Here is a 25,334-nt window from a genome sequence, read left to right on the forward strand (position 1 = left end):
CAGAGCCTCAGGGGCTCGAGACGTCCAGCATCATTCGTTTGTTTACTTGCTGCATCTTCTGCCCAGGTCTGCAGACTCATCAGCGTGTCAAGAGGCTGTAAGTGCTCTGTTTCCGAAAACACAGTGGGGCTGTGGCAGTGATCTGGAGAAAAAGCACCTGTCAGGCTGAAATAACATGCTCGCCTGCCAGAAGCCAGCCAAGCAGAGAGAGCGAGGCTCGGAACGCCCTCATCCCATTATGGGCAGGAGCTATTCATTGCCACCCTTCACCCTCAGCCTGCCAGGTCTCTAAAACAGAAGAGTCCTTGGAGACCCAAAGAGTGGTGCCGTTATTTTATTTCCCTGATAGCACATCTCCCAAGAAATCCAAGTTATTAGACCAGCTAATAGACGCCACTTACACTGTCTTTTGAACTTCAAAGTGTCTCTGAGGCAGATTAATTGACACAAATCTATACTAGTAATTAAACCGACGAGTCCTTTGCAATATATATGAGGAATTATAGTAACCATTGCCCATGACATAGGGGACATGAGCCAGTTCGGATCACGAGTTCAGCTGCAACTTTTGCAGTGGGGAGAGGGTTGTCCCCTCCCCTACTTGTGGAGGCTTAGAACCATACATTCCCAAATCATTTGCGGAGCCTTTATGAGAGCAGAAAAGACTGTAGACATTATGGCAGAACAGCCAACAGGAGTATGAATTTCTCCAGATATGCACAATGTTGCTTGCAATTTTGCGAAATATACACATTTCTGAAAGCGACCCCCCCCCCATTATCATGCATTTTCATATGTTATTTCCACAAATGTGCCATTTATATACACACACTTTACACTAGTATCCACACTTTTGTACACGTTGTTTGGCTGGGGAACGGCACTGCCAAATTTGGAGAAGTGTGAATTTCAACAAAAGGCTGTGTTTCAGTTCACACCTTGCTTCGAAAAGTGCGAATTAGGTTAGGTTTGCCTCCCCCACCTCTAGTTGCAGGGCCCTGCAGCCCCTTTCAGCTGACTTTTCCACTACAGGCGAGAAAAAACTGAAGAGAGCTCAGGTTTCCTTTAGGTAAGGGTTGGCTAATGGCCAGTTCAAGGGGCTCATCCAACATCCGAAGCAAATAATTTCTGTTGCCCTCCAAGATCCTACAGGTGATTGTAAAAAGAAAAGGAAATGGGAGTGGTGGGAGGCACCAGCTGGGGAACCCCCAGAGGAAGAAGGTTCAGAGCCAGGGGATTGGTGGTGGGACAATGGTGAGTGGTCAGAGGGGGAAGAGGGGGAAGACTGGGAGGAGGAGGTGTCAGAAGCTGAAGAAGCAACAGGGTTTAGTGAGCAGGAAGAGGCTGTGGCAGAGAGCAGTCCAGACTCTGAGGCAGGAGAGGAGGGTGGCCAGCAGACAGAGATGAAGCAGGCTGCTGAAGAATCCAGGGAATGTCCAGCCCCGCTTCCCCCTGGTCTCCCAGAACATACAGAGAAATGAAGAGAGACGAGATGAAGGAGCCTCAGGTGGCTGGGGAGGATCCAAGGGAAGAGAAGCCTTAGAGAGCAGTGGAAGGCAGGGGCCTTCAATCCTCACAACTGCCTCACTGTGGCGAGACCTAATGGGAAGAGTTGCTGCGATCGCTAGGTCTGAGTTGTTTTGGTTTCTTTGAATAAAGAGTTCACTGACACCAGGTGTTTTATTGCTGAACCGGCTCTGGCTCCTGACAAGTGGGCACAGGGCAGAAGGGTGAAAATTGACCCTTCCCTGTTGATCAGCTTGATTGATGAGAAAAAGAGAGGGCAATAGCTCTCTCCCTCAACTGATCTGCATAGATTTCGTGTGCACATGCAGTGTGTGTCTGTGTGTTGCTGTCTAGACCTGCCTTCAACGAGGAACGGACACAGTGCCTCCACCCCAAAACCCCACCCCACCTCACTGATACTTTCTTGTCTCTGGGGGAAGAAGAACACCTGCAGTTCCAGAATCAGATTCCAGAGCTGAGCCCAAACTCACATTAAAACTCCAGGGTGGTTTTAGACCAAGCTATTTTCTCTTTGTATTAATTCACTTGACCTGAAGATAACCCTTTTCGTGTGAAAGGAGGGCATAGGGGGAACAACGCAGCCCGATTGCTCTAATATTGTTCGGATTTTAGATAGATCAGTTTTTGAGCAGCATGCCTGCAAAGCTGATTGACACACGTAGGCCCCTTATTTTTGCTTTCTGAAATATTTCAATTTTGTTGGCTTAAGTGGTGTTACACTGAGAGACCTTTTACAATATTATGCACAATCATTAAGGAAATGTACTGCTGTGTGGGTTTCAATTCAAACTGCCAAAGCATAAATAATTCTGCAAGATGATGTACTTCAAGTCAAAGGAGTGTGTGTGTGTGTGTGTGTGTGTGTGTGTTCAGTGGCAGTCTTTAATTTCGAAGTTTTTAAAGAAAATGTTTTTTTTAATAGGAAAAAAAACTTGTTCCACACTTGATAAGAGACCACCAACCTTCAGCCTGCGATCCTGATCTCCGCTGCAGAGTGAATTTACAGACACCTTAAATGACTTCCAGGCTGGATTTAAGTTATTCATCACCACCTATGAATGAGAAGGAAAGGACTATAAACATATTTCAAAACCAAAATGCTAAACACCAATAATTATCACTTGCAAATGAAGTTCTATTATCACAATTTTAAAAAAAAAAACTGAGCAAAAGAAACAGTATCTTTAGGCATTATTCATTTTTTGTATACTTTTTGTGGCTATATGCTAGGCAATCAAGTCAACATAATATTGAGCATGCTTCTTGTTATCTTCTATTTGATAATTTATTTTGTCTTTTGACGCCTTTCCAAAGTCCATTAAAATCAGTGGGAGTCAGTTAAAAAACAAACAAACCCAAAGGATTGTACATCACAAAATGAGAAAACAGAACACAAAATGGGAAAACAAGATAAGGATTGAAAAGTCTGAAACAACAATCTGAACAGAGAAAATAAATTTGCTTTATGGGCAAATTTACTAGCTGTGGGGGGGGGGGATTCACACTCCCCTAACTACTGATCATGCTCTCCAATTAAACACTGGAATTTCCCCCATCTTCTATCCCTGTTATATGATCTAAGCCAGCCAACATTGTTGGAGCACTGTGAAATGGAATCAAGGAGTGACAGCAGCAACAAAGCTGCTTTGCTAACATATGGGCAAACACATACAGGGTTAGTCCTTTAAAAGAGGCCCCATGGATACAGACTACACATGTTCCACGGGGCCTCTTTTAAAAGACTCACCCTGTATATGAACAGAGAGAGGAGAATTACCTGTTGCCAAAGGAGTTGAAAGCCTATCTATGGCAGTGGTACATGTTTCAGGTAAGGGCCTGCAAGCCTAGATAAGCTTTCCCCTTGGAGCAGCTCAAGAAGGCCAACGCTTGCTAAATAGCATGGTATGTGACGAGTGAAGAATGTCTATCTCATTTGGAGGAAATAGGGAAGTAACAAATGTCCCTCAGATTGACATTTCTGGCTCTGGGAATCTGAATGTGACTGGTGATGCACAGAATAATGGCTACTGGTAGCTATATATCTGTTTGGACTTAAACAGCCACCTCTCACCTTGACTACTGAATCACTTCTGTGAGGGAACCTTTTGGCTGCTATGAGCGCCCTTCATCAAATGCTTAAAAAATATATATTTCAGAGTACTGTTGGCAACAACATAGCTCACTATTGTGGAAACACTAGAATAAAGATGGATTAAGAAACAAGGGGAGAGAAAGCACCCACCATCCATCACTTTAAACGTACAATTTGAGGAGCCTCAATGGAAGTCTTGAATAACCTTCCCCAAATGATCACGTGAGCAGGGAAATGGAAAGAGGTGGGCCGCTAATCATTTGTGACGTGACTGGTACTATCCAATACATGGCTGCGACCCTGACATAGCTACATTCCCCCCAGCAACTGCACCATTTTGTGCATTACTATTGCTTGCTTACTTCTCCTGAGGCCAGGCACATGCTTAATGTGCTACTGAAGCGCAGGACTGCTGACGTGACAGAGCAGAATGGCAAAACTGCCTCTTCTTCCACAGAGCAATGCCCAAGAGGTTCATACGACTTTTTATTTCCCCCTCCCATCCACCTTTGTTTAGATCACTTCTTTGAAGTGTAGTCCCCTTTCCGAGTGGAATGAGGTGCCAAAACACATCCTCCCAATTAATGGGGTACTGCTTTCTTCCCAGACCAGAGCAAAGTGTTTCCTTTTGTTCCTGTTGAGCAAGGCTACTTCTCTTCAACTACATGGGGACAGGATATTCTGCGGGTCTTGCTGGATCCATGCTACCACTAGTCATGAGTGGTTGGTGTATGAGGCAGTGCCACAGAGGAGCACACACACACACCCAACATTGGCATCACTGTCACTTAGTGAGACTAGTCCCTGCATAATCCTTGTAAGCAGCAGCTGTGCCATTGTCCGAAGGGCAGCCCCAGCACACAAGACACTGGTAAAGCACTAAAAGTCTAGCACATGGGTAGGCAACCTAAGGCCCGGGGCCCGGATCCGGCCCAATCGCCTTCTAAATCCGGCCCGCGGACTGTCCGGGAATCAGCATGTTTTTACATGTGTAGAATGTGTCCCTTTATTTAAAATGCATCTCTGGGTTATTTGTGTGGCCTGCCTGGTGTTTTTTACATGAATAGAATCTGTGCTTTTATTTAAAATGCATCTCTGGGTTATTGGTGGAATTTGTTCATATATATTTTTTTCCAAAATATAGTACGGCCCCCCACAAGGTCTGAGGGACAGTGGACTGGCCCCCTGCTGAAAAAGTTTGCTGACCCCTGGTCTAGTAGTTTATATTATTTCAAAAGACCCTAAATCTCCCCCACAACAACAAAATTATAAGCCTACCAAGGGAGGGGGGGCCACAATAATGCAAAACAAAGTAAAAGAGGGTTGCTTTTGAACGTCCTATAAAGTTCAATGTAAGTAAAAACAAAAAGAGCCCTCTTTTCCTTGCCACAGACAGCTGTGCCCAGCTGATTTCAAAACGGGCTCATTTCTCACCTCAGTCCTGTGGACGAGCTGCTGAGTGGCATCATCATTCATCCGGAAAATTTCCAGAAATGGATCGGATTTGCTGAAGAAATCCTGAAATCGAAACATATAGATCGTTATTCTTCCAGGCTTATTTGATTTTATCCACACAATCTCTCTGCTCCCCCTCCTGAAGGAAAATGAAAGTTCATTCCATTGGAGAGTGACATTACCAAAATATATCACCAAAAGAAGAGGAAGAGTTGCATAAAATTTGCATATGCTTGTTTATGCGCACACCTGTATGATTAGAAATAATTCCTATAATTTAAATAGAAGCACATTGCATCTCACCATAGTGGGGAAACTTCCAGGCCCCTGCTCTCCCTTGGTCTGGTATGTTATCTTGAATGCAGCCTTCAACTAGGTTGCTTTTCAAACATAGGATGCCTTCAAATACAGGACTATCCTCTGACAGACCTTGGAACAGAGGACACAACTCTTTCCAGTAGAAAACATGACCACACTGTGGCCAAATCTGTACCATGCATTTAGAAGCCCCATGATACAACTTTAACTGTCATGGCTTCCCCCAAAGGATAATGGGAACTGTACTTTGCTAAGAGTGCTGAGAGTTGTTAGGAAAGAACTGTAGCAGAGCTATAGTTTGAGGAGTGCTTTATCAATTCTTCTTCCTAGGGAACTCTTTGGGAATTGAAGCTCTGTGAGGGGAAGAGAGGTCTCCTAGTAATTCTCAGCACCACCAACCCCGGGATTCATGACTGTTAAAGTGGTAAAATAGTGCTTTTAATGTATGGTGTGGATGTGACCTGTTTCTCTTTAATTTACTCAGAGGAGTAAATAGGCCTGCTCTCTTCCGGGTGGCCCTGATTTTGACTTACGGTGGATAGCAATCCAATAGGACAAAGGCCTCTATCAGAAAGGGTTCTAGATGTGCCTCTCTAGGAGGTGAGAGTCAAGTCACTAGGATGGTAGTGTGGCAATATGTCCTACTTTGCGATCAACCCTTTATTTGAAGGCTGCATCCAGTTATTTTTCAGTTGCTAAATCTTCCTTGAGAGCCAGTGTGGTGTAGTGGTTAAGAGCGATAGACTCGTAATCTGGTGAACTGGGTTCACGTCTCTGCTCCTCCACATGCAGCTGCTGGGTGACCTTGGGCTAGTCACACTTCTCTGAAGTCTCTCAGCCCCACTCACCTCACAGAGTGTTTGTTGTGGGGGAGGAAGGGAAAAGGAGATTGTTGGCCGCTTTGAGACTCCTTCGGGTAGTGATAAAGCTGGATATCAAATCCAAACTCTTCTTCTTCTTCCTCACATATAGCCAGAATCCTGCTTCTGAACAGAGTAACCTCCCACCTTGCTGTTTTTCAGTTCCAGAAAGCATCATAGAACGTTCAGTCATACAAATACCAGATTTGTGAAATTCTTCTGCTTCCAAAGGCGAGGATTCATGTGAATTTGACACCTGCACAATGGCACATCCATATGGAATGCCCACACCAAAGGCAACATTATGTGTGTGGGGAAGAGGAGAACACCTGCTCCTTCAACCATAGGGTGGCTCTCAATCTGTCCCTTCTTGTCAGGTTTCCCGTGACTATAAATTGCAGCAAGATTTGTAGCACTATTTTCAGGTTCGTTGAGACTCGATATTGTTTAACTCTGGCCTTTTAGTCCAAAAGAATTGCCTGCTTGTATATTGATTTCCACTATGAAGGCTGCTTCACCCATAGGGCTGGATTCAGACTCAAGTCATTGTTAGAGTAGACCCATTGAAATCTATGGAACTTTATGACTAAATCTGGATTCAACCCATATGGCGGGCTCTGCCAACCTAGTACACCCCAGACACTTTGGAGTACATCTCCCAGGATTGCTGGGTGGGGCCAATGAGAGTTGCAGAAGATGGATTTAGGGAAACATGACTGGTTCCGCCCCCCCCAGATGCTGAGCCAAGGGGGTACCTTCCCGCCTCCTTCCCAAAGCCTAGTAAGCCCTTGCTTTGAGAAGGAAGTGTGAGGGCTCTGGCAGGGTCCTAGAGTTCCCCACCTCCTTCCCAAAGCCTAGTTAGCTTTTGGCAGCTTTAGGAAGGAGACAGAAGGGCTCTAGGACTCTTCCAGAGCCCTTACACCTCCTTCTCAAAGCCCAGCGCCTTGCTTACCCAGCTTTGGGAAGGCAGCTTTGGGCTCGGTGGGGGGCATCAAGTTTTGGCCTTGCACGGTAGCAGACTTTGGGCTCTCAAATTTCAATGGCACCTTGTGCAATGCTACAATTTGTGAATAGTATGCTGCCACCATAGAAACAAATTAACTTAAGATCACAGGAAGCTGCCTTATCCTGAATCAGACTATTTGGTCCATCTATCCCAGCATGGTCCCAGTATTTTCCAGTCCTAACGAGAGATTTTGAGGATGGAACCTGGGACTTTCTGCATACAAGACACATGCTCTGCTACTGAGCTGAGTCCTTCCACTTCAGCTGCAAGGAAGTCCAGTTACATTTTCTGTAGAACGTATTTATGAATTTGATCCCAAACTAATTAAAGCTCATTCTCCTTTCCCCCTCCCTCCCCTTAAAAGGCAAGACTCTAGTGTAGTGGGAAAACAAAATATGTTTAGCCTGGTGGGGAATGTTGATATACGATATGATAAGCCGATGTACTGGACCAAAATTTAAATAACAGAAAATAAGAGGGCTCACCCTGGGCAATTTGAATTACACACTCATCTTTAATAATTAGACTCTGCCAAGGGAGAGGAGAGGAAACTAGGATACATTGTTTCATAAAAGCTCTTTAAATGCATAATGCAAACACTAATTATTTATAAAGTAATGTTATAAACACAGCTTCTGATACTATTATTGCCTGGTAACAATCCAGAATAACTCTTGCTTAAGGAAATATTTTTCTGCTTGCTCTGATTCAGCAGATCTCCATTCAGAGTTAATGATATTTCCAAAATGTTTATTAAGATGGTAAAATGGGCCTAATAGCATGTTCAATTTCATTTTGTTGTGCCACAGCAGGAGACCTCTTTATAGAAATAAAAGGTTTAACAGCATTGTAGTTTCACAATATTTTTATAACTCTGTCAATAACAACATACGTATGTGTATATGGCAAACATATACAATTCTCTGGGAAGATAGGCATGCAAATATTTTATCATAGGTTTATCGTGGATTTTAATTTGGCATTGAAAGTATTGTTTGATGTCCATTCAAGCGAGCTTGAGAGAAAAGTGTTTACTCTGTCGTACTGCATAAAGGCAGAATTAGGTACTAGGTACAAAATAACTGCAAAGTACACAGTATGGTGTAGTGGTTAGAGTGTTGGACTAGAACCTGGGAGAAAATGGTTCAAATCCTTGCTCCACCATGAAACTCACTGGGTGACCCTGGGCCTGCCTTTTTCTCTCAGCCTAACCTACCTCACAAGGCTGCTGTAAGGATAAAATAGGGAAGAACAGAACAATGTAAGCCTTAAGCTCAAAGGAGCAAAGATGGGATAGAAGTTTCATTAAATTACATTAAATTAAAACATGTAGTCCTTATTCCTATGTAGTTTATTGTGTACAGCTACAAACCACCGTGGAAAACTACTTATTTATCTGTTGCCACTTTTGCTGCCATCCTGCTAATTTTGACATACAGTCAACTCACAACTTGTGCACCTTTAACTTGTACGATCGCAGCTTTACACGTTTGGCGGCGGGCCACTCAAAACTGCACAAATTAAGCACACTCAAGGTGGAGAGATTTAAAGCTCTTTCTCCGTCAGATTTTCCCTGCACGGAAAGAGCTCTTAAGTTCTCAGAGTTGCTTGCTCGGGGCTGAGAGGCTTTTGCGAGACCTTGCGTGGCTGTCCAAGATAATAATAATAATAATAATAATAATAATAATAATAATAATAATAATAATTTATTTATACCCTGCCCATCTGGCTGGGCTTTCCCAGCCACTCTGGGCGGCTTCCAAAAGAATATTAAAATACTATAATACATCAAACATTAAAAGCTTCCCTAAACAGGGCTGCCTTCAGATGTCTTCTAAAAGCCTGGTAGTTGTTGTTCTCTTTGACATCTGGTGGGAGGGCATTCCACAGGGCGGGTGCCACTACCGAGAAGGCCCTCTGCCTGGTTCCCTGTAACTTGGCTTCTCACAGTGAGGGAACTGCCAGAAGGCCCTCAGTGCTGGACCTCAGTGTCCGGGTAGAACGATGAGGGTGGAGACGCTCCTTCAGGTATACTGGACCGAGGCCGTTTAGGGCCTGAAAGGTCAGCACCAACACTTTGAATTGTGCTCGGAAACGTACTGGAAGCCAATGTAGGTCTTTCAAGACTGGTGTTATATAGTCTCGGCGGCCGCTCCCAGTCACCACCACAAGATCTTGCAAGAGCCTCCCTAAACTTGCGCGAGACCTTCCTCGGCAAGGCTTTTATGTTCTCCACCTTGTGGCAGGCTCTCTCTGCACAGCAGCTTCAGAAAGTTGCAGGTGGTCATACCAGTGTTGGCGCTAGGCTTGTTCCGACAATAGACAATTTTGACTTTACACGCAATCTCCAGAATGTAATTCCCGCACAAGTTGTGAGTCAACTGTATTTCCATCCAGGGAGATGGACACATAGAGGGCCACCTCTAGGTTTGAGGGGACTCCTGGCAAATTCCATCCTGGCGAATCCGATTGACACCAGCAGGGCTTACTGGCAGTGGGTAGCAGAAGCACCAGGATCAACGACGAACAACTTTGAGTTCCCTGCCATTTAAAATTGCTCATACTGCTCTGACATAGTGCCACCCAGGGCATCATGGTAAATTTAAAATGGTGGGTGGCTTCTCAGGCCAATCACTACCATCAGGTAAACCTGCAGCTGAAGGATCAGGCAGGTGGGAGGGCCAAAATGGGCATCAGCATGAGGGGAGAGACTCCATCAGGCAAGGCCTCCTTCCACCTGCCTTGCTCTACCCTCTGCTTCTCAATGTGTATTGTATTGTATTGTATTGTATTGTATTGTATTGTATTGTATTGTATTGTATTGTATTATGTACTGTGGCTTGCCGTTGTTTTATTGCTTATAGTTTAGATATTATTGTAACTGTTGAGTGGATTTCTGTTTAACTTTTATATGTCTATATTATTACTTTATACTATTCTAATGATTGTTGAATGATACGTTTTTGATGGAGGTTGCCTATTTTAAAGTTATGTTTTATTATCACATTTTTGTATTGCATTAGATTGTTATAAGATGTACACTTTTTTGTTTCTTCAGCCTTGAGTATTGTAAGACAGAAAGGCGGTATACAAATTAAAAATGATGAAAATGGTGATGATGGCACACAGTCGGGGCATTTGAACCGCAGCAGCTGCTTGGGATGATGAGCGCCTATGTTTGCTCTTTGCAGGCATGCTCCACGCTTTGGAGCTCAGTGACCCAGGCCCGTCCCCCAGCCACCTTTTCTTTTGCTCCAGAGGATTCCCCACAAAAACACTCTCTTTAAAACTCAATGGGAACAAGTAACCTATGAAAAACATGAACTGACATTTGCTCCGATTGAACGCCAAAGAGCAGCGTTTCGCGGGGGAAACTCCAGGATGAAAACAACAACAACACACAGACATACCTGGACACAGAGTTTTTATGTAAGTGTGGACCTGTGCATGGAAAGGGTGAGGCAAAAGGGAAGTGTGGATAAGCCCTCTCTCAAGCTCTTTGTTCTGACACAAAGGTACACAAGGCTTTTCTTTTCTCTCTCTTTCTCTTGCTCATCCCTTCTTTTGGGGTGCAGAACAGCACCCCAAAAGGAAGCTGCAATTACTGGGTAGAGTGAGGAGAACCCCCACCACCTTATTTCTCCTAGAGCTTTCTCTTCCCCTAAAAGAAACCCATTTTCAGTCAGATATCTACAATGCCAACCAAGGCCTATGAAGACAGGTAAGCCTATGTTACTCAAGATTAATCTGCCCTGATCCTGAATTATCACGTAATAGTCTTATTTTAACAAAGAATCCTTTTACATAGCCATAATAATCATGAGGGTGCATCACTCTGGGGATTTAAATTTACATTTAAATGCTTGTAAAAAATCTTCCCTGTGTGAAACAAGTGAGAGCTGCAGCAAGATAAGGCAGCGTGAAGCATTCTGTGACATTCTCTCTTGTACAGCGGTACCTCGGGTTACAAACACCTCGGGTTACAAACGCTTCGGGTTACAAACTCCACTAACCCAGAAGTAGTACCTCAGGTTATGAAATTTGCCCCAGGATGAGAACGGAAATTGCGCGCCGGCAGCAGGAGGCCCCACTAGCAAAAGCGCGCCTCAGGTTAAGAACGGTTTCGGGTTAAGAAAGGACCTCCAGAATGAATTACGTTCATAACCTGAGGTACCACTGTATCTGGCTTTCCATTTCACCCCCACCCACCTGCAACATACAGCAACCACTGAGTGAACTCAGTTCTCATTGGGATGTGCGTTTGGGTTTCCACCTTGGTGCACAAAGGTTCCTAAAGATTGTATCTCCTGCAAATTATGGGGCTCCCCCAATCCTGCTGCTATCTACCCCTTGTGAGATAGTAGTGCTGTTTTGGCTGCGAAAGCAATGGCATTCACGGCTTGAACATCAGAATTAGAGAGATGTCTGTTCTAGCCTATCCATTTTCCTAAATGCAGTGAAGGTTCTTCTCCAGGGTGGTAAGCAGGTAAGCATTCACAAACGTTCTCCACTGATACAATCTTGAGAGAGCTGTACCGCATGATTATGCAGAATGGGTGGATTGGCTTTTATTCAACTGATGGAGAGAGTTCATCTGCCGAACACATTAGCACAGTCTTCTAAAAAAACACCACCACTGGTGCATATTCTCCTCTGTTTTGATGTTCCTTGTAAGGCTGTGGAACTCCTGTCTCTCTGCTTTTGATACATACTTGGGATCAAATCTTCTGAATGACCTTAACAGCTATAATGTTAACTCTGCCTGCAAGGCCATTGTTTTCGCCAGATTATAGAGTACACTTTTGGAAACAAAGGAAAATCAGCTATGGGTGCACCTGCTCTTTTGTAATTTGGGGGGTGCTTTTCAAAAAAATATATTTTTGGCATGACCAACAGAACACAAACTACAGCTAACAAGCCTGCTATAATCTTGTGCTGTGTGGCTTCGCATGCGTGTGTGTGTGAAAACGCTTAAATTTAGCCTCTCAAACTCCCTGCCAAGGAGTTAAATATAATGGGCAGGTTTTCAAAGGAGATTGAGAACTAGTAGTTCTCTCCCCAATGAAGCACGATTCACCTTTCAGAGGAGAGGCAAAACCAAAGTTCCTGGATGGTTAGAATGATTAAAGATCCCTAACTTAAGGATGCTATTAACCTTTGCACTTTAGTCAAATTACAAAATCATTACACTCTGCCCACCTAAATATTTCTGGCAGTTTTAATTAGATTTGCTACTACTAATCATATGCAGTCTTTGCAGGCTAATGCTGTTCATAGTCATAATCTCCCCCAGGTGAACAGACCTTCTTCCACCGCTCCCCGCATGGTTTTACTTTCCTGATTGCCTGCAATCTTTGACTGCAAGGAACAGTGTTTAAGCATTTACAGCTGAACCTCAAGATAATATAGTTCCACTGACTTAAAATGAATGGTCTCAGTACAATAAGCAGGTGCACAGAGGCAGGAGCAGTTCATAGGTTGAAGGATACGAGCCTCAGCAATGGAGTCAACCCTGTGCACAGACCTCCAGGCTGGTACCAGGATTGAGAGGGTACTCCATTCTTAAGGAAATCAGCCCTGAGTGCTCACTGGAAGGACAGATCCTGAAGCTGAGGCTCCAATACTTTGGCCACCTCATGAGAAGAGAAGACTCCCTGGAAAAGACCCCGATGTTGGGAAAGATGGAGGGCACAAGGAGAAGGGGGCGACAGAGGACGAGATGGTTGGACAGTGTTCTTGAGGCCACAAACATGAGTCTGACCAAACTGCGGGAGGCAGTGGAAGACTGGAGTGCCTGGTGTGCTCTGGTCCATGGGGTCACAAAGAGTCAGACACGACTAAACGACAACAACAACATGGCAGTCACCCTCCATATCTCACTAGTGGTGGCAGTGGCAGACATTTAAATGTCTCAGAGTATTCACAATGCAGCATCACTCCTCAGCATTATGGGATTTGTTTTAAAAAGTGGTTCCCAAATCTACCACTCAGTGTGGGGGTGGGGGAGGCCCTGCAGCCGGCACCCCAACAGCTGCTCTTCATCCAAAATGGGAAGAGGGGACCTGCTACTCGCCAGGTGCAGCTGGACTAGATCCCCCATCATTTCTGACCATGCTGCCTGAGACTGATGGGTCTTGTTGTCTAACAATATCTGGAGGGCCACAGGTCATTACTGCCCCTGCCCCCCAGCTGCTATATGAGAACTCATAATTATAGAGGGGATACTTCCCATTAAGTTAAATGAGGAATTCTCAGTTATTGTGCTTGTATGATCTATTAGCGTAACTGGAGCGAAAAGAGTGATCTGTGTAGGTCAAACCCAGCTGCCAACAATCTTAGCTGCACACAAGCATGACCAAGGAACAACCAAGGTGGTGTTGGTAGAAGCAGGGTTATTTTCAAAGGTTGTGGTCATTGGGATTGTTCAACTACCAAACCAGTGGTCCCATCAAATGTTCCCCTTGCCTTTTCCCCACATGCATGAATGGCTACAGTCCACTCCTATGTGCACCTGGAAACATTGCTGTCTTTCACCCCCTCTGATCCCTGGTGGCTCACTCCACACTTATTGGAAACTATTGTGTGTGTGCGCATGTTAAGAGCATTGTGTCCTGCCTCCCCCTACGATCTCTGCAACGCCTCCACCACTCATAACAATGAGAATTTTGCTAGCGCTGTGCAGACATTACAGTACAGAAAAATGGAGAATAAAGTTTTTCCATAGAATAAGGACTGTTTGGTTAAATGAGCAAAAAAGTTGTGCCAAACACACACAAAGGGAATTAAATTCCCTGTTGCCTGATATGCGCAGCTAGGAAAACCTTCCAGAAAAACAACAGCCCAGACTCAAAACTATTCCACGGAGTCCCTAAATTTATAATTTAAGGCATCAATCTGCAATGTTATGTCTTTGATGGCTTGTAAAAAAAAGCCAACTGATGTGATTGGCGGCATTTTAAATACATGAGGTCTCAGCATAATTGAATTGTCTTGGTCTTAATTACATTCCATTGGGATTCTCTTTTTTTAATCTAATTACTATGCAACTTGAAGAAAGCCTTATTATGAGCATTGATTTGAAATCTCTGATATGTTTAATAACATCAGCATTCCAAAAATAGCTGCAGCAGGGGATGTCTGAGTAAAACTCATTTGTCTGCATTCTTATGCTGTCTTTCGGTCAGGTTAACATCAAACTGCTGGCTTACCTTGTCATCCAATTTCCGTGCACTGAAGGAAAGCTCAACATAGTCATCGTTACCAGATAATTCTTCAGCAATCACCTAGGTGAAAAATCACAGATACGTTTAAATGGAGGAGGGGTGGGGGTGGAATTAAATTTGGAACAGTGCCATTTCCTAATGTGCCTTCATGAAGATTTTACTTATGTAGTAAGCCCTGTGATGCTGCAGAAATGTGACAAATGTGACAAGGAAGCTCGCCTGATGCCTTTGTTAAATATCTTTAGGCGCCAGGAAAAAAAGTCCAGCTTCTCCCAGGCCTTTGGTTAATTAAGCCATCTATGTCCTCTTAAGCTGTGTGTGAGGAGTGGTGGTTTTTGCTTTTGTTACCATGCATTTTTGTGATTTTATATTGTAAACTGCCCTGTGATTCGCGGATGAGGGGCGGTACAGAAATTTTAAAAATGAATGAAATGAGGCACAAATGCCAATATAATTTAAAGCCGGGATATCCCATTTCTGGGCACCATTAATTCAGCCCTGGGGACCCACTCCACTGTCTCTCAAGACAGACAGATGCCAACCAAACAAGGGCACCACTGCTCACCAGACAATGAGCTGAGAGGATGGGGCAAAAGTCTATTTTGTCCATTCTGACAGAATCACGCTGAATAATAAATCTGTTATCCTAGCAATAAGGGCTTCGTGGTGTGGAGAATACAGACTTACACATAACTAAGCAATATCATTACAAGCACTATCCCGAGAGGGAGACAATGTTAAAGTGTGATCCCACTCTCTCTCACACTCATGTACACAACTTGAAACTTTTTTAAAATAAAAATGTTTCAGTGAAATTGAGACTGATCCCCCTCACCACTGTGTATAAGGTAAAGGTAAAGGGACCCCTGACCATTAGGTCCAGTCGTGACCGACTCTGGGGTTGCACCGCTCATCTCACTTTATTGGCCGAGGGAGCTGGTGTACAGCTTCTGGGTCATGTGGCCAATATGACTAAGTCGCTTCTGGCGAACCAGAGCAGTGCACGGAAACGCTGTTTACCTTCCCGCCAGAGCGGTACCTATTTATCTACTTGCACTTTGACGTGCTTTTGAACTGCTAGGTTGGCAGGAGCAGGGACCGAGCAACAGGAGCTCACCCCGTCGTGGGGATTCGAACCGCCGACCTTCTGATCAGCAAGTCCTAGGCTCTGTGGTTTAACCCACAGCGCCACCCGCGTCCCTCCCATGTGTATAAAGGTAAAGGTACCCCTGCCCGTACGGACCAGTCGTGTCCAACTCTAGGGTTGTGCGCTCATCTCACTTAAGAGGCCGGGAGCCAGCGCTGTCCGAAGACACTTCCGGGTCACGTGGCCAGTGTGACTAAGCTGCTCTGGCGAGCCAGCACCAGCACAGCACACAGAAATGCCGTTTACCTTCCTGCTATAAAGCGGTACCTATTTATCTACTTGCACTTAAGGGTGCTTTCGAACTGCTAGGTGGGCAGGAGCTGGGACCGAACGACAGGAGCTCACCCCGCCACGGGGATTCGGACCGCCGACCATACGATTGGCAAGTCCTAGGCACTGAGGTTTTACCCACAGCGCCACCCACGTCCCTATCCCCCTGTGTATAGCTGCATATAAAAAAAAATGTGTTGTGTTGTAGAGCTGGGCGATAATCAGCTTTTCAACACTGTGATGTATCACCAGCCAAACTTCGCAATACATTGCAATGTTGAAAAGCAGAGGAAGGAACAAGCTGCATTGGGCCTCAGCAGGAGCAATGGTGATTTCACCCTGATGCCTTGCAGGACCAGGGCTGATGGAGCTCGTTCCTCCACATGCCAGGCAGTGGCTGGAGTCTGTCCACTGACAGCACCCAGCACGCTGAGGGAGAAACGAGCTGCACTGGCTCCGGTGCCTCATTTCCCCCTTGGTTTGAGGGCCAGAGCACGATGGGGCCTTCACCCATGATATGCCACTGAGTGAAGTTGCCATGGCACTCTGGCCCTCAAACCGGTCCTGGGCGATGTACTGATACATCACCCAGGCCTAGTGTAGAGAAAGGGGATCCGGAGAAATTTTTCTTCCTTTCTCATAATACTACGGAAGATTCAGTGTAGACAAACTGAGTCAATTTTCCACACACTGCAGAGGTAAACTATGGTATCTGCTCCCACAAGAAGGAGTGGTACCTACTGTGACATTAACATATGAGAGTGCTGGAGGTGAAATAGTTAAACAACTTACCCAATCAGAACCCAAGGGGGTGGAGTCAGAGGGACTATAAAACCAGCTCTGGGAGGGGCGAAGAGGGGAGTTCGTTGGGAGTTGGGTGGTTGGTTGGAGTGGGAGTGAACTGGGATAGAGTCTGTGGGTAGGTTGAGTTAGTGTAGCGAAATAAGCTGAGTCAGGAACAGTTAGGAGCTAGGAAGACAAGCAAATATCTGAGAGGTGGTTTAGTGAGTGAGAGCAGGTGGCAGAAGTTATAGGTCTGGATAGGCAGCCCATGATTGTAATTGACCGATACCGTTTATGAAACCACACGCTTGTTAAACTGCAATAAACAAACAGAAGTTTATGTTCCAATTTAACCCTGACTGGACTCAGTATTGTACCAGGTAGGGCCTGGGTGGTGGCAGCGAGAAATAAAGTGGTGGCACGGGGCTCAATAGACGGTGAAACGTCTGGGGACCCTGTGTGATCGCCACACCTATCAAATTGGATGGCTTTTAAAAGGATTAGACAAATTCATGGAGGGCTAGGCTGTCAGGTATCACTAGCCACACTGGCAACTTCTACTCCCATTTCCATATTTGCTGAAATTCTCTCACACCCCCAAGTGTTTCTGTTTACTTATTTGTTTTAGACAAGTCAGTGAACATTTGACTGCTCCTTATAATCTAGACAAAATTACTCTTCCAGGCTCACTGACCGGATGATTCACGCTGATCTCATTTGTTTGATGGGTTTCAGGTCCATGAGAGACATTTAACTAGGTTACAAATACTGTCAATATAAATTTTAAACCCCATTAAAATTTCCCTGAGTTTTTAAAATTGCATTTTGTGGCCACATGCCCATATTATAATGCTGATTAGATAATTCCTCAAATAATGGGAAACTAAAGAAAATACCTTGGGTTATATCTGGACTTGGGTTGCAGCGTTACCTATGTATACACAGAAGTCCTATTGAATTCTAGGGTCTTAGAGTTAGGATTGAAATCTAAGTTGTTTATACTTTGTTCCTATTGAAATTGGTGCGGATTAAGTTCTTATTGATCTGTCCCACTGATTTCACTGAGACTTAGTGCAATTAAATTTCTGTTGCAACACACTAAAACTGCTAACCCTTTGCAAGCTGGTACATGAAGATTGCATTAAAAAGTGCTCATCCATGAGTCTGTTTTTTCCCTGTTTCCCTGTTTTCATTCTGTGATTTTTTTTTTAAAAACCCTGCCATAAAACTGTATTTAATTTTTGCATTTGTATTTAAATACATTTTTAAACAATCTGGGTTATAGTCAATGTGAGGAATATTGCATCTTTTTTATTTATAAAAATCATCCTGAGGCAAAAGAAAAGCTTATTCAGATGGACCTACCGTTATGGAAGATTTTCCTGCCGTGTTGCCATGTTTCAATAAAGATTTTGAGAGTTTTCTCTGTGAAACAATCTGTAGGAAATGATAAGAGAGGGTGTTAGAAAATGTATCTAGGTTTGTGATGTAATTTTCCTCTAAGAAATGTATGTACATGTCTCACCAAATAATTCACTAAAACAGAGATAAAGTAATTCCACAGCGCAGGAGATCGCAATCTGGTTTTAAAGATGAAGGATTAGTGAACGATCTCAAAATAGTTCTTGCACAGAAACTTAGAAGAAACCTAGAATCAAGGTTGCAATTCTGAACACACTTGTTAGGGAAGAAGCTTCAACTAGTACAGTGGAACTTACTTCTGGGCAAAAAAATCCAACATGCATATAGGATTGTTGCCACCTCTGTGACAAATGGGTTTTTCAGTTGTGGCCCCATTTGCGGACTGTGTTTACCAGAGAAGCAATGACTAGCACCTTCCTTCATAGACAGTTTTTTTTTACTTGTCAGGCTAAGACATTTGAATTAACTCAGGCTTTGGGTGCTGAAGTTAGCCACTACTATTTTGCTCATCTTTTTGTGGGGTGGGGTAGGACATACAATTTTTACTGAATGGTTGGATGAACATTTGGGGAATTTTATATTGCATGCTGTTTTTAATTTGGTTTTCTTTGTTTGCATTCCCTGGTAAGTCATTCTGAGGCTTTTTTTTAACAAAGCAGCAAGCTGAGGTAAACCATCATCATTTCCCATGTTCCTGCAGTGCCTTGGTGGGCACATACTTAACTTGTGTCTCTTAGGGGGGAAAGCAGGTATAGATATCATCATCACCATCATCGTAAAAACAATAACTTTTCAAGTGAAATGGATATCATTTCTAGAAGCTGAAGAAAAGGTGAGCAACCACTTACAGTGGTACCTCGGGTTACATACGTTTCAGGTTACATACGCTTCAGGTTACAGCCTCCGCTAACCCAGAAATAGTGCTTCAGGTTAAGAACTTTGCTTCAGGATGAGAACAGAAATCGTGCTCCGGCGTTGCGGCAGCAGCAGGAGGCCCCATTAGCTAAAGCGGTGCTTCAGGTTAAGAACTGTTTCAGGTTAAGAACGGACCTCCGTAACGAATTAAGTACTTAACCCGAGGTACCACTGTATTTACAACCTCAGAACTTTTTTTTGTCTGAGAGTGTGGGCTCATGGTGAGAGGGCAAAAGACTTTCTGAAACTGCTCCTGTTTTTGTTCTAAATGGCTTTTCTTTGTTATCTATGTCATTTTAAATTGTGATTGATATTAATGATGTATTCTTAGTTTTAGATTTTGTTATTCATGTGGAAATTGCTTTCCATTTGATTGTGTACATTTTGATGTGTTTTATTTATAGTGTATGACTTTTGTGATGTTGGTAATTATGTAAATCTTGTTATGTTGTAAGCCGCCTTGAGCATTGTTTTAACTGTGGAAAGGCGGCATCCAAATAAAATGATGATGATGATGATGATGCTCTCTACTCACCTTTTCAGCCATCACCTCCACCTGTTTCATAGTCTGGGCAATCCCAGTGATAATCATCCTGGTGGTCCCCATTTTCCCCTCACAGGGCATGGCCCTCACTCTGATTTGTCAACTCATGGCATCACCATGAAGCCAAATGAGAGCGAGGGCAATGCCTCAGAACATCCCAAGCTGAACAGCACAAATGAACCCTTGCATCTGGAACTAGGGAGAACGGCTTGCAGCTGACAGACATGACCTGGCACCAACACCTCTTGTTTGGGAAACCAATCAGTGGGAGATAATACATTTTGGTCATGCATCTACCTGAAGCTACTTCTGCCTTAAGCCACAGCCTCTGAAGCATCAAATAAAGCAGATATTGCTGCTTTTTGGATTCAGTGTCTGCCCGCATGGCTGGAAGATTGAGGTACCCTGTCAATCTGCAAGCTGTTACAATTATCTGTCATATGCCCACTTAACTTCCTGGGGGGGGGGGACATGATTGGCACCTATTTTCTTCTCTGGCAACTGTGCAATAAATCAAAATGTGCCACAGCTTCAATGGTGGAAGGAAGAACACTATGAAAAAGGAGGGCTGAAAAGCAAAGCATCATTTATGAGAAGCAAATATCAAATGCAAGACCAACTAAAATGTTTGGGCTAGCTTTAAAAAAAAAGAGCTCTGTCTCTTGCATCTGAGTACCCATTTTGTCTGAGCTACATTTTCGTGCTTCTTTTTTAAAAAATAGACAAATGGTATGCAAAATGTTTTGCAAAAATATTATGTGCATAATGCATGTAACAGTCAAGCCCCAACGTGATACCAAGTTTCTGCAGCATCATTTTAATGTGTAAGTATTTTTATACAGTGATATGCTCTGTTGTATGTTTCTGCATACTTTCAAAAACCCGGAGCATATATGCAAGCAATAATACACATAACAGTGTATATAATATGTGAGAATGGGTCATATTGTTAATTGAAGTGGTAAAAAATAATAATACTTCTTGTTGAAATCAAGGAACAAGACGTGAATTAGAAAAGCATTGTGTGGGTTGGCTTGACATTGACATTTTCAGAAAATACTGTCCCTGCTAATGATTCCCCACCTCCACCTTCACAACAACTTTGTGAGGGGGTTGTGCTGAGAGATGATAATAATAATAATAATAATAATAATAATAATAATAATAATAATACCTTTATTGTCAATGTACAACCTGTGTATAATGAAATTAACCGAGCCTCCCTCCCCCCGACACAAACACTCAATCTCATTGCACTCTGTGTGCTTGTCGCACAACACACCAACCCCAAAAGTCAGTTGCACTATATTATTTTCTGTTCAGCAGCCTAACAGCCCATGGATAGAAACTGTTTTATCCCACCTTTGTCGCCAGTATTAAGTAGTGGGTTGACAAAGCAGACCACACAGAGATTCCTCCAAGTAGTTCTTTATAAGTAAGCTGGAACTGAACTGAACTGAACAGCTCAGCCGGCCTGCTTTTATGGGCAGCCGGCTGTCAACATTGTAACAACAACCCAGGGTTTCCTGCCTAATTTAACTGATGTGGACCTGAGTGAAAACTATATACATAATATCCCTGGTGGCCAGGGTGAGCACTTCAATACATAACAAGCCTGTTGGTACGACTGGTTATAATTCTGTATCTCCTGCCTGAGGGTAGAAGATTAACCCTGGCTCATTCAGCTTCTTGGTTAATGGGGGGTGGGGTGGGGTGTCAGCAGTGATTTCACTATCCAATTCTATGACCGACGTTCTGCTTAACAGTATCATATAACCTCCCACCTCTCATTGAGAGCCATAGTTCATTGCAGAGAGAGTGTTGCCCTGGAGAGTAAGGTAAAGGGAGCCCTGACCATTAGGTCCAGTCGTGACCGACTCTGGGGTTGCGGCGCTCATCCCACTTTATTGGCCGAGGGAGCCGGCGTATAGCGTACATGTGGCCAGCATGACTAAGCTGCTTCTGGCGAACCAGAGCAGCGCACGGAAACGCCGTTTACCTTCCCGCCAGAGCAGTACCTATTTATCTACTTGAGTTTGACTGCTAGGTGGGCAGGAGCTCACCCCATCGCAGGGATTCGAACCGCCAACCTTCTGATCAGCAAGTCCTAGGCTCTGTGGTTTAACCCACAGCACCACCTGCGTCCCTTGCCCTGGAGAGAGAGAGGTTCAAAAACCCACCCAGCTGTGAAGCTCACTTTAGGACTTCTGGTAGGTTGAGAGATTGTGACTGGCCCTAACTTACTTTGCAGGATTGATGTAAGGACAAAATTTGGCGGAGGCCATGTTCATCACTCTGAGCTCCTTTGAGGAAGGAGCAAGATAGAACGCAGTCCATAAACAGGTACAAGATGGGATTCATTGCAAACCTTCCAGTAAGAAACCCTGAGAGATTTCTAATGAAGTGTCAAACACTGAGATCTTTGCTCATGCAGTAGCTACATTTTCTTAAATAGCGTGGTTGGAATTATTTTGATGCTTCTGTCACTCACTCGCTCATTTAAAGGAGTGCAGTTCTCCAAGAGTAATTTTGCCACAGCAAATATTTATCACACAGAAATGCGGCTTTTTTGTTCTCCCAGCCACAAGCTGTCAAACAAACGAATAGTAAAATGGATCAATTTGGCAGTTAAATGCCTTCATCATTGCCTTCGACAGTAATGAAAAATTAGGCAATGCAGGGCATCAATTATATAATTGAGAGGAAATCAATTTTTACTGGCATTAAACTGCCCTTTGAATATGCATGCCTCTTAACTAGTCACCTTTTGGAAACTGCCATCAATTATAAATCATGTTTATTGCTTATTTATAGGCATAAAAATCCCCTACCAAGAAAGATCATAAAGACTGCTGGCTTCTAAGCAAGCAAGTTGCAACGAAGCAGAAAACAGATATTAGAAGCAGCTGAAATATCAAAAATGCAAACAAACAAATATCAGTAGTTCAGGGGTCACGTTTCAAGGAAGATCTCTGATATGACTAAATGAGCACCCTTTGACTGTCTTAAGTTTGACCTCTTTTGTCTGCATTTTGCAGGCGAAAACTGGCTTTCAGTGGGTAAAAATTAATCTGTCAGACTTATAATACAGTTCTCAGTCTGTACTTTGCTGATCTTCATTAAGATAATGGAAAACTTCCCAGGCTCAATGTCAGATGCTAATGGTGCACTTGGGCCCACCCCTGAAAGGGGGTCCAGACTTTGATTTATTTTTATTTTTATTTTTAAGTAAGCCTATGTCCTCCTGAGAAGGAAGGTAAATTGATGCAAAATGTGCAGGCAGCTTTCTAACTAATTTCTGTGAGATGAACCAGCCTGGCTGGTCCCACAATTCAGTGCTTTTAGCCAAGCAGTGAAGACAAAGTAGTGATTGATAAGTGAGATATTTGGACAACCAGTGACAGGAATTAGTAGGTAAAGGGACCCCTAACCATTAGGTCCAGTCGTGACTGACTCTGGGGTTGCGGCACTCATCTCGCTTTATTGGCCGAGGGAGCCGCCGTACAGCTTCTGGGTCATGTGGCCAGCATGACTAAGCCGCTTCTGGCAAACCAGAGCAGTGCACGGAAACGCCGTTTACCTTCCTGCTGGAGCGGTACCTATTTATCTACTCGCACTTTGACGTGCTTTTGAACTTCTAGGTTGGCAGGAGCAGGGACCGAGCAACGGGAGCTCACCCCGTCACGGGGATTCGAACCGACAACCTTCTGATCGGCAAGTCCTGGGCTCTGTGGTTTAACCCACAGCACCACCTGGGTCCAAAAGAGCTGCAGTTTCTCCCTCCCCTTTAGTGCACCTTATTATTATTATTATTATTACTATTATTATTATTATTACTATTATTATTATTTTAATGAGGGTGAAAGAGGAGAGCGCAAAATATGGTCTGAAGCTCAACATCAAAAAAACGAAGATCATGGCCACTGGGTCTATCACCTCCTGGTAAATAGAAGGGGAAGAAATGGAGGCGGTGAGAGATTTTACTTTCTTGGGCTCCATGATCACTGCAGATGGGGACAGCAGCCACGAAATTAAAAGACGCCTGCTTCTTGGGAGAAAAGCAATGACAAACTTAGACAGCATCTTAAAAAGCAGAGGCATCACCTTGCCAACAAAGGTCTGTATGTTAAAGCACTGGGTTAAGGTGATGGAGGGGTGGACTCTGGTGCAGTTTCCAAAATAGCTGCCTTTTGCAGGGATGGGGTGCGTGTGGAAGCTACTGTACACAGACTGTAACCAGACCGTTGTGAGGAGATGCCTTTGTGTTAAAACAGAATTATAATAACAGCAACGATAAAAAGCCATCAAATTCAAACCTTCATTTCATTCAGTTCCCACATGGAGAAAGCACAACGAACGAGTTTTGCCTGTAGTTATAGATTTACCCAGAAAGCAATAAGCAGGAAAGCCTTGGTTCCTACCTGTCCAAGAGTACATTCCATGCCACCAAGGAAGTCTGCATCCTTAAGCCCATTGTGGTTGCTGCTGATGTCATGGACTTCAAATCGCAGCCGTTGAACCTCTTCAAAATAGAAGTCCACTGTGAAAAGCTTTGAGAAGATGGGATTTATGCAAGTTCGGATCACTTCCGTCCTGTCGACCTGTCAATCAAAAGACAGTTTACATGAGTGGGTTTTGTTTTTTCAACTGGAGGAAAAATGACATGTAAAAATCTCTTCCACCAAGTGGAAGAAGGGGTGTAAATGATGTATGTTTAGCACAACTACTGCTGAAAAACACTTTATTTAAAACAAAAGACTATCAGGACATGAGCCATTTTTTATGGCCTAGGACCCTCGTACCTACAGGACTGCCGCTCCTGGTATGTCCCACGGAGGACCTTACGGTCTTCAAACAAAAACATCTTGGAGGTCCCGGGCCACAGAGAGGTTAGGCTGGCCTCAACTAGAGCCAGGGCTTTTTCGGCTGTGGCTCCGATCTGGTGGAACGCTCTGTCACAAGAGACTAGGGCCCTGCGGGACTTGACATCTTTCCGCAGGGCCTGCAAGACAGAGCTGTTCCACCAGGCCTTTGGCCAGGGCACAACCTGACCCCCTCCTTTGGCAATCCTCACAGAGCCCAATGGTTGCCATTAATCTGATTTGAACTGATTTTATAATGAAATGATTGTAGAAATGATTGTATCATTTTACTGTTGTTAGCTGCTCTGAGCCCAGCTTCGCATGGGGAGGGCGGGATATAAATAAAATTTTGTTGTTGTTGTTGTTGTTGTTGTTTTGGGCCTTGCTAAAATAGGTTTGGTGAAGTTTTAAACCAGCCTTCACCAATGTTGTGCCCTCAAAAGGTTTCGTACTACAACTCCCATCAACTGTAATCCAAAGTATCTGGGAGGTGCAAGGTTGCTGAAGCCTAGCTTAAAGGTTCATACTTTTCAGAAAAACAAATAAAGTCATTGGGGTGTTCACATGCTACATTCAGTGAGTGTACAGTCTGTGTACCTGCATACCCAACAGTTCAGCTGTACACATGTTCAGTTATTCACATGTAATGTTCAGCAGGTGCACAGTCTGTGCACCTGTGCACACAATAGTTGAGTTCTACACAACTATGAACAAGCACACCCTCTTTCACACAAGCACTTGCACGTGTACAGACAGCTTGTCCCTGTGTCCAGCGTAATGTGTGAACACACCTATTAGTGGAAATAAAACAGCATGCAGATGGGTAGAATTTCTTCATCAATAGACAGCAAAGGAGATGAGCTTAGGCAAAATTTTATCATCTGAACATTTGGGATACATAAAAGATGCA

The 25,334-nt window shown here is 43.9% G+C and overlaps 1 protein-coding gene across 6 annotated transcripts in view; it reads right to left on the reverse strand.

Annotated features, from left to right (window-relative positions):
- CPNE4 (copine 4) overlaps positions 1-25,334 on the reverse strand; it is a 255,178-nt gene that overhangs the window by 57,715 nt on the left and 172,129 nt on the right. For all 6 annotated transcript variants that reach the window (XM_083468249.1, XM_083468250.1, XM_083468247.1 and 3 more), the window contains 5 exons: positions 23,984-24,163; positions 18,047-18,118; positions 14,467-14,541; positions 5,054-5,137; positions 2,490-2,579 (listed from right to left, as the gene is read on the reverse strand). In XM_083468249.1, coding sequence (XP_083324375.1) covers positions 2,490-2,579; positions 5,054-5,137; positions 14,467-14,541; positions 18,047-18,118; positions 23,984-24,163 — 501 coding nt within the window. The remainder of the gene's footprint in view (positions 1-2,489; positions 2,580-5,053; positions 5,138-14,466; positions 14,542-18,046; positions 18,119-23,983; positions 24,164-25,334) is intronic.

This window comes from Podarcis liolepis (assembly GCF_965112155.1).
Source record: "Podarcis liolepis genome assembly, chromosome: 12".
Lineage (NCBI taxonomy): Eukaryota > Metazoa > Chordata > Lepidosauria > Squamata > Lacertidae > Podarcis > Podarcis liolepis.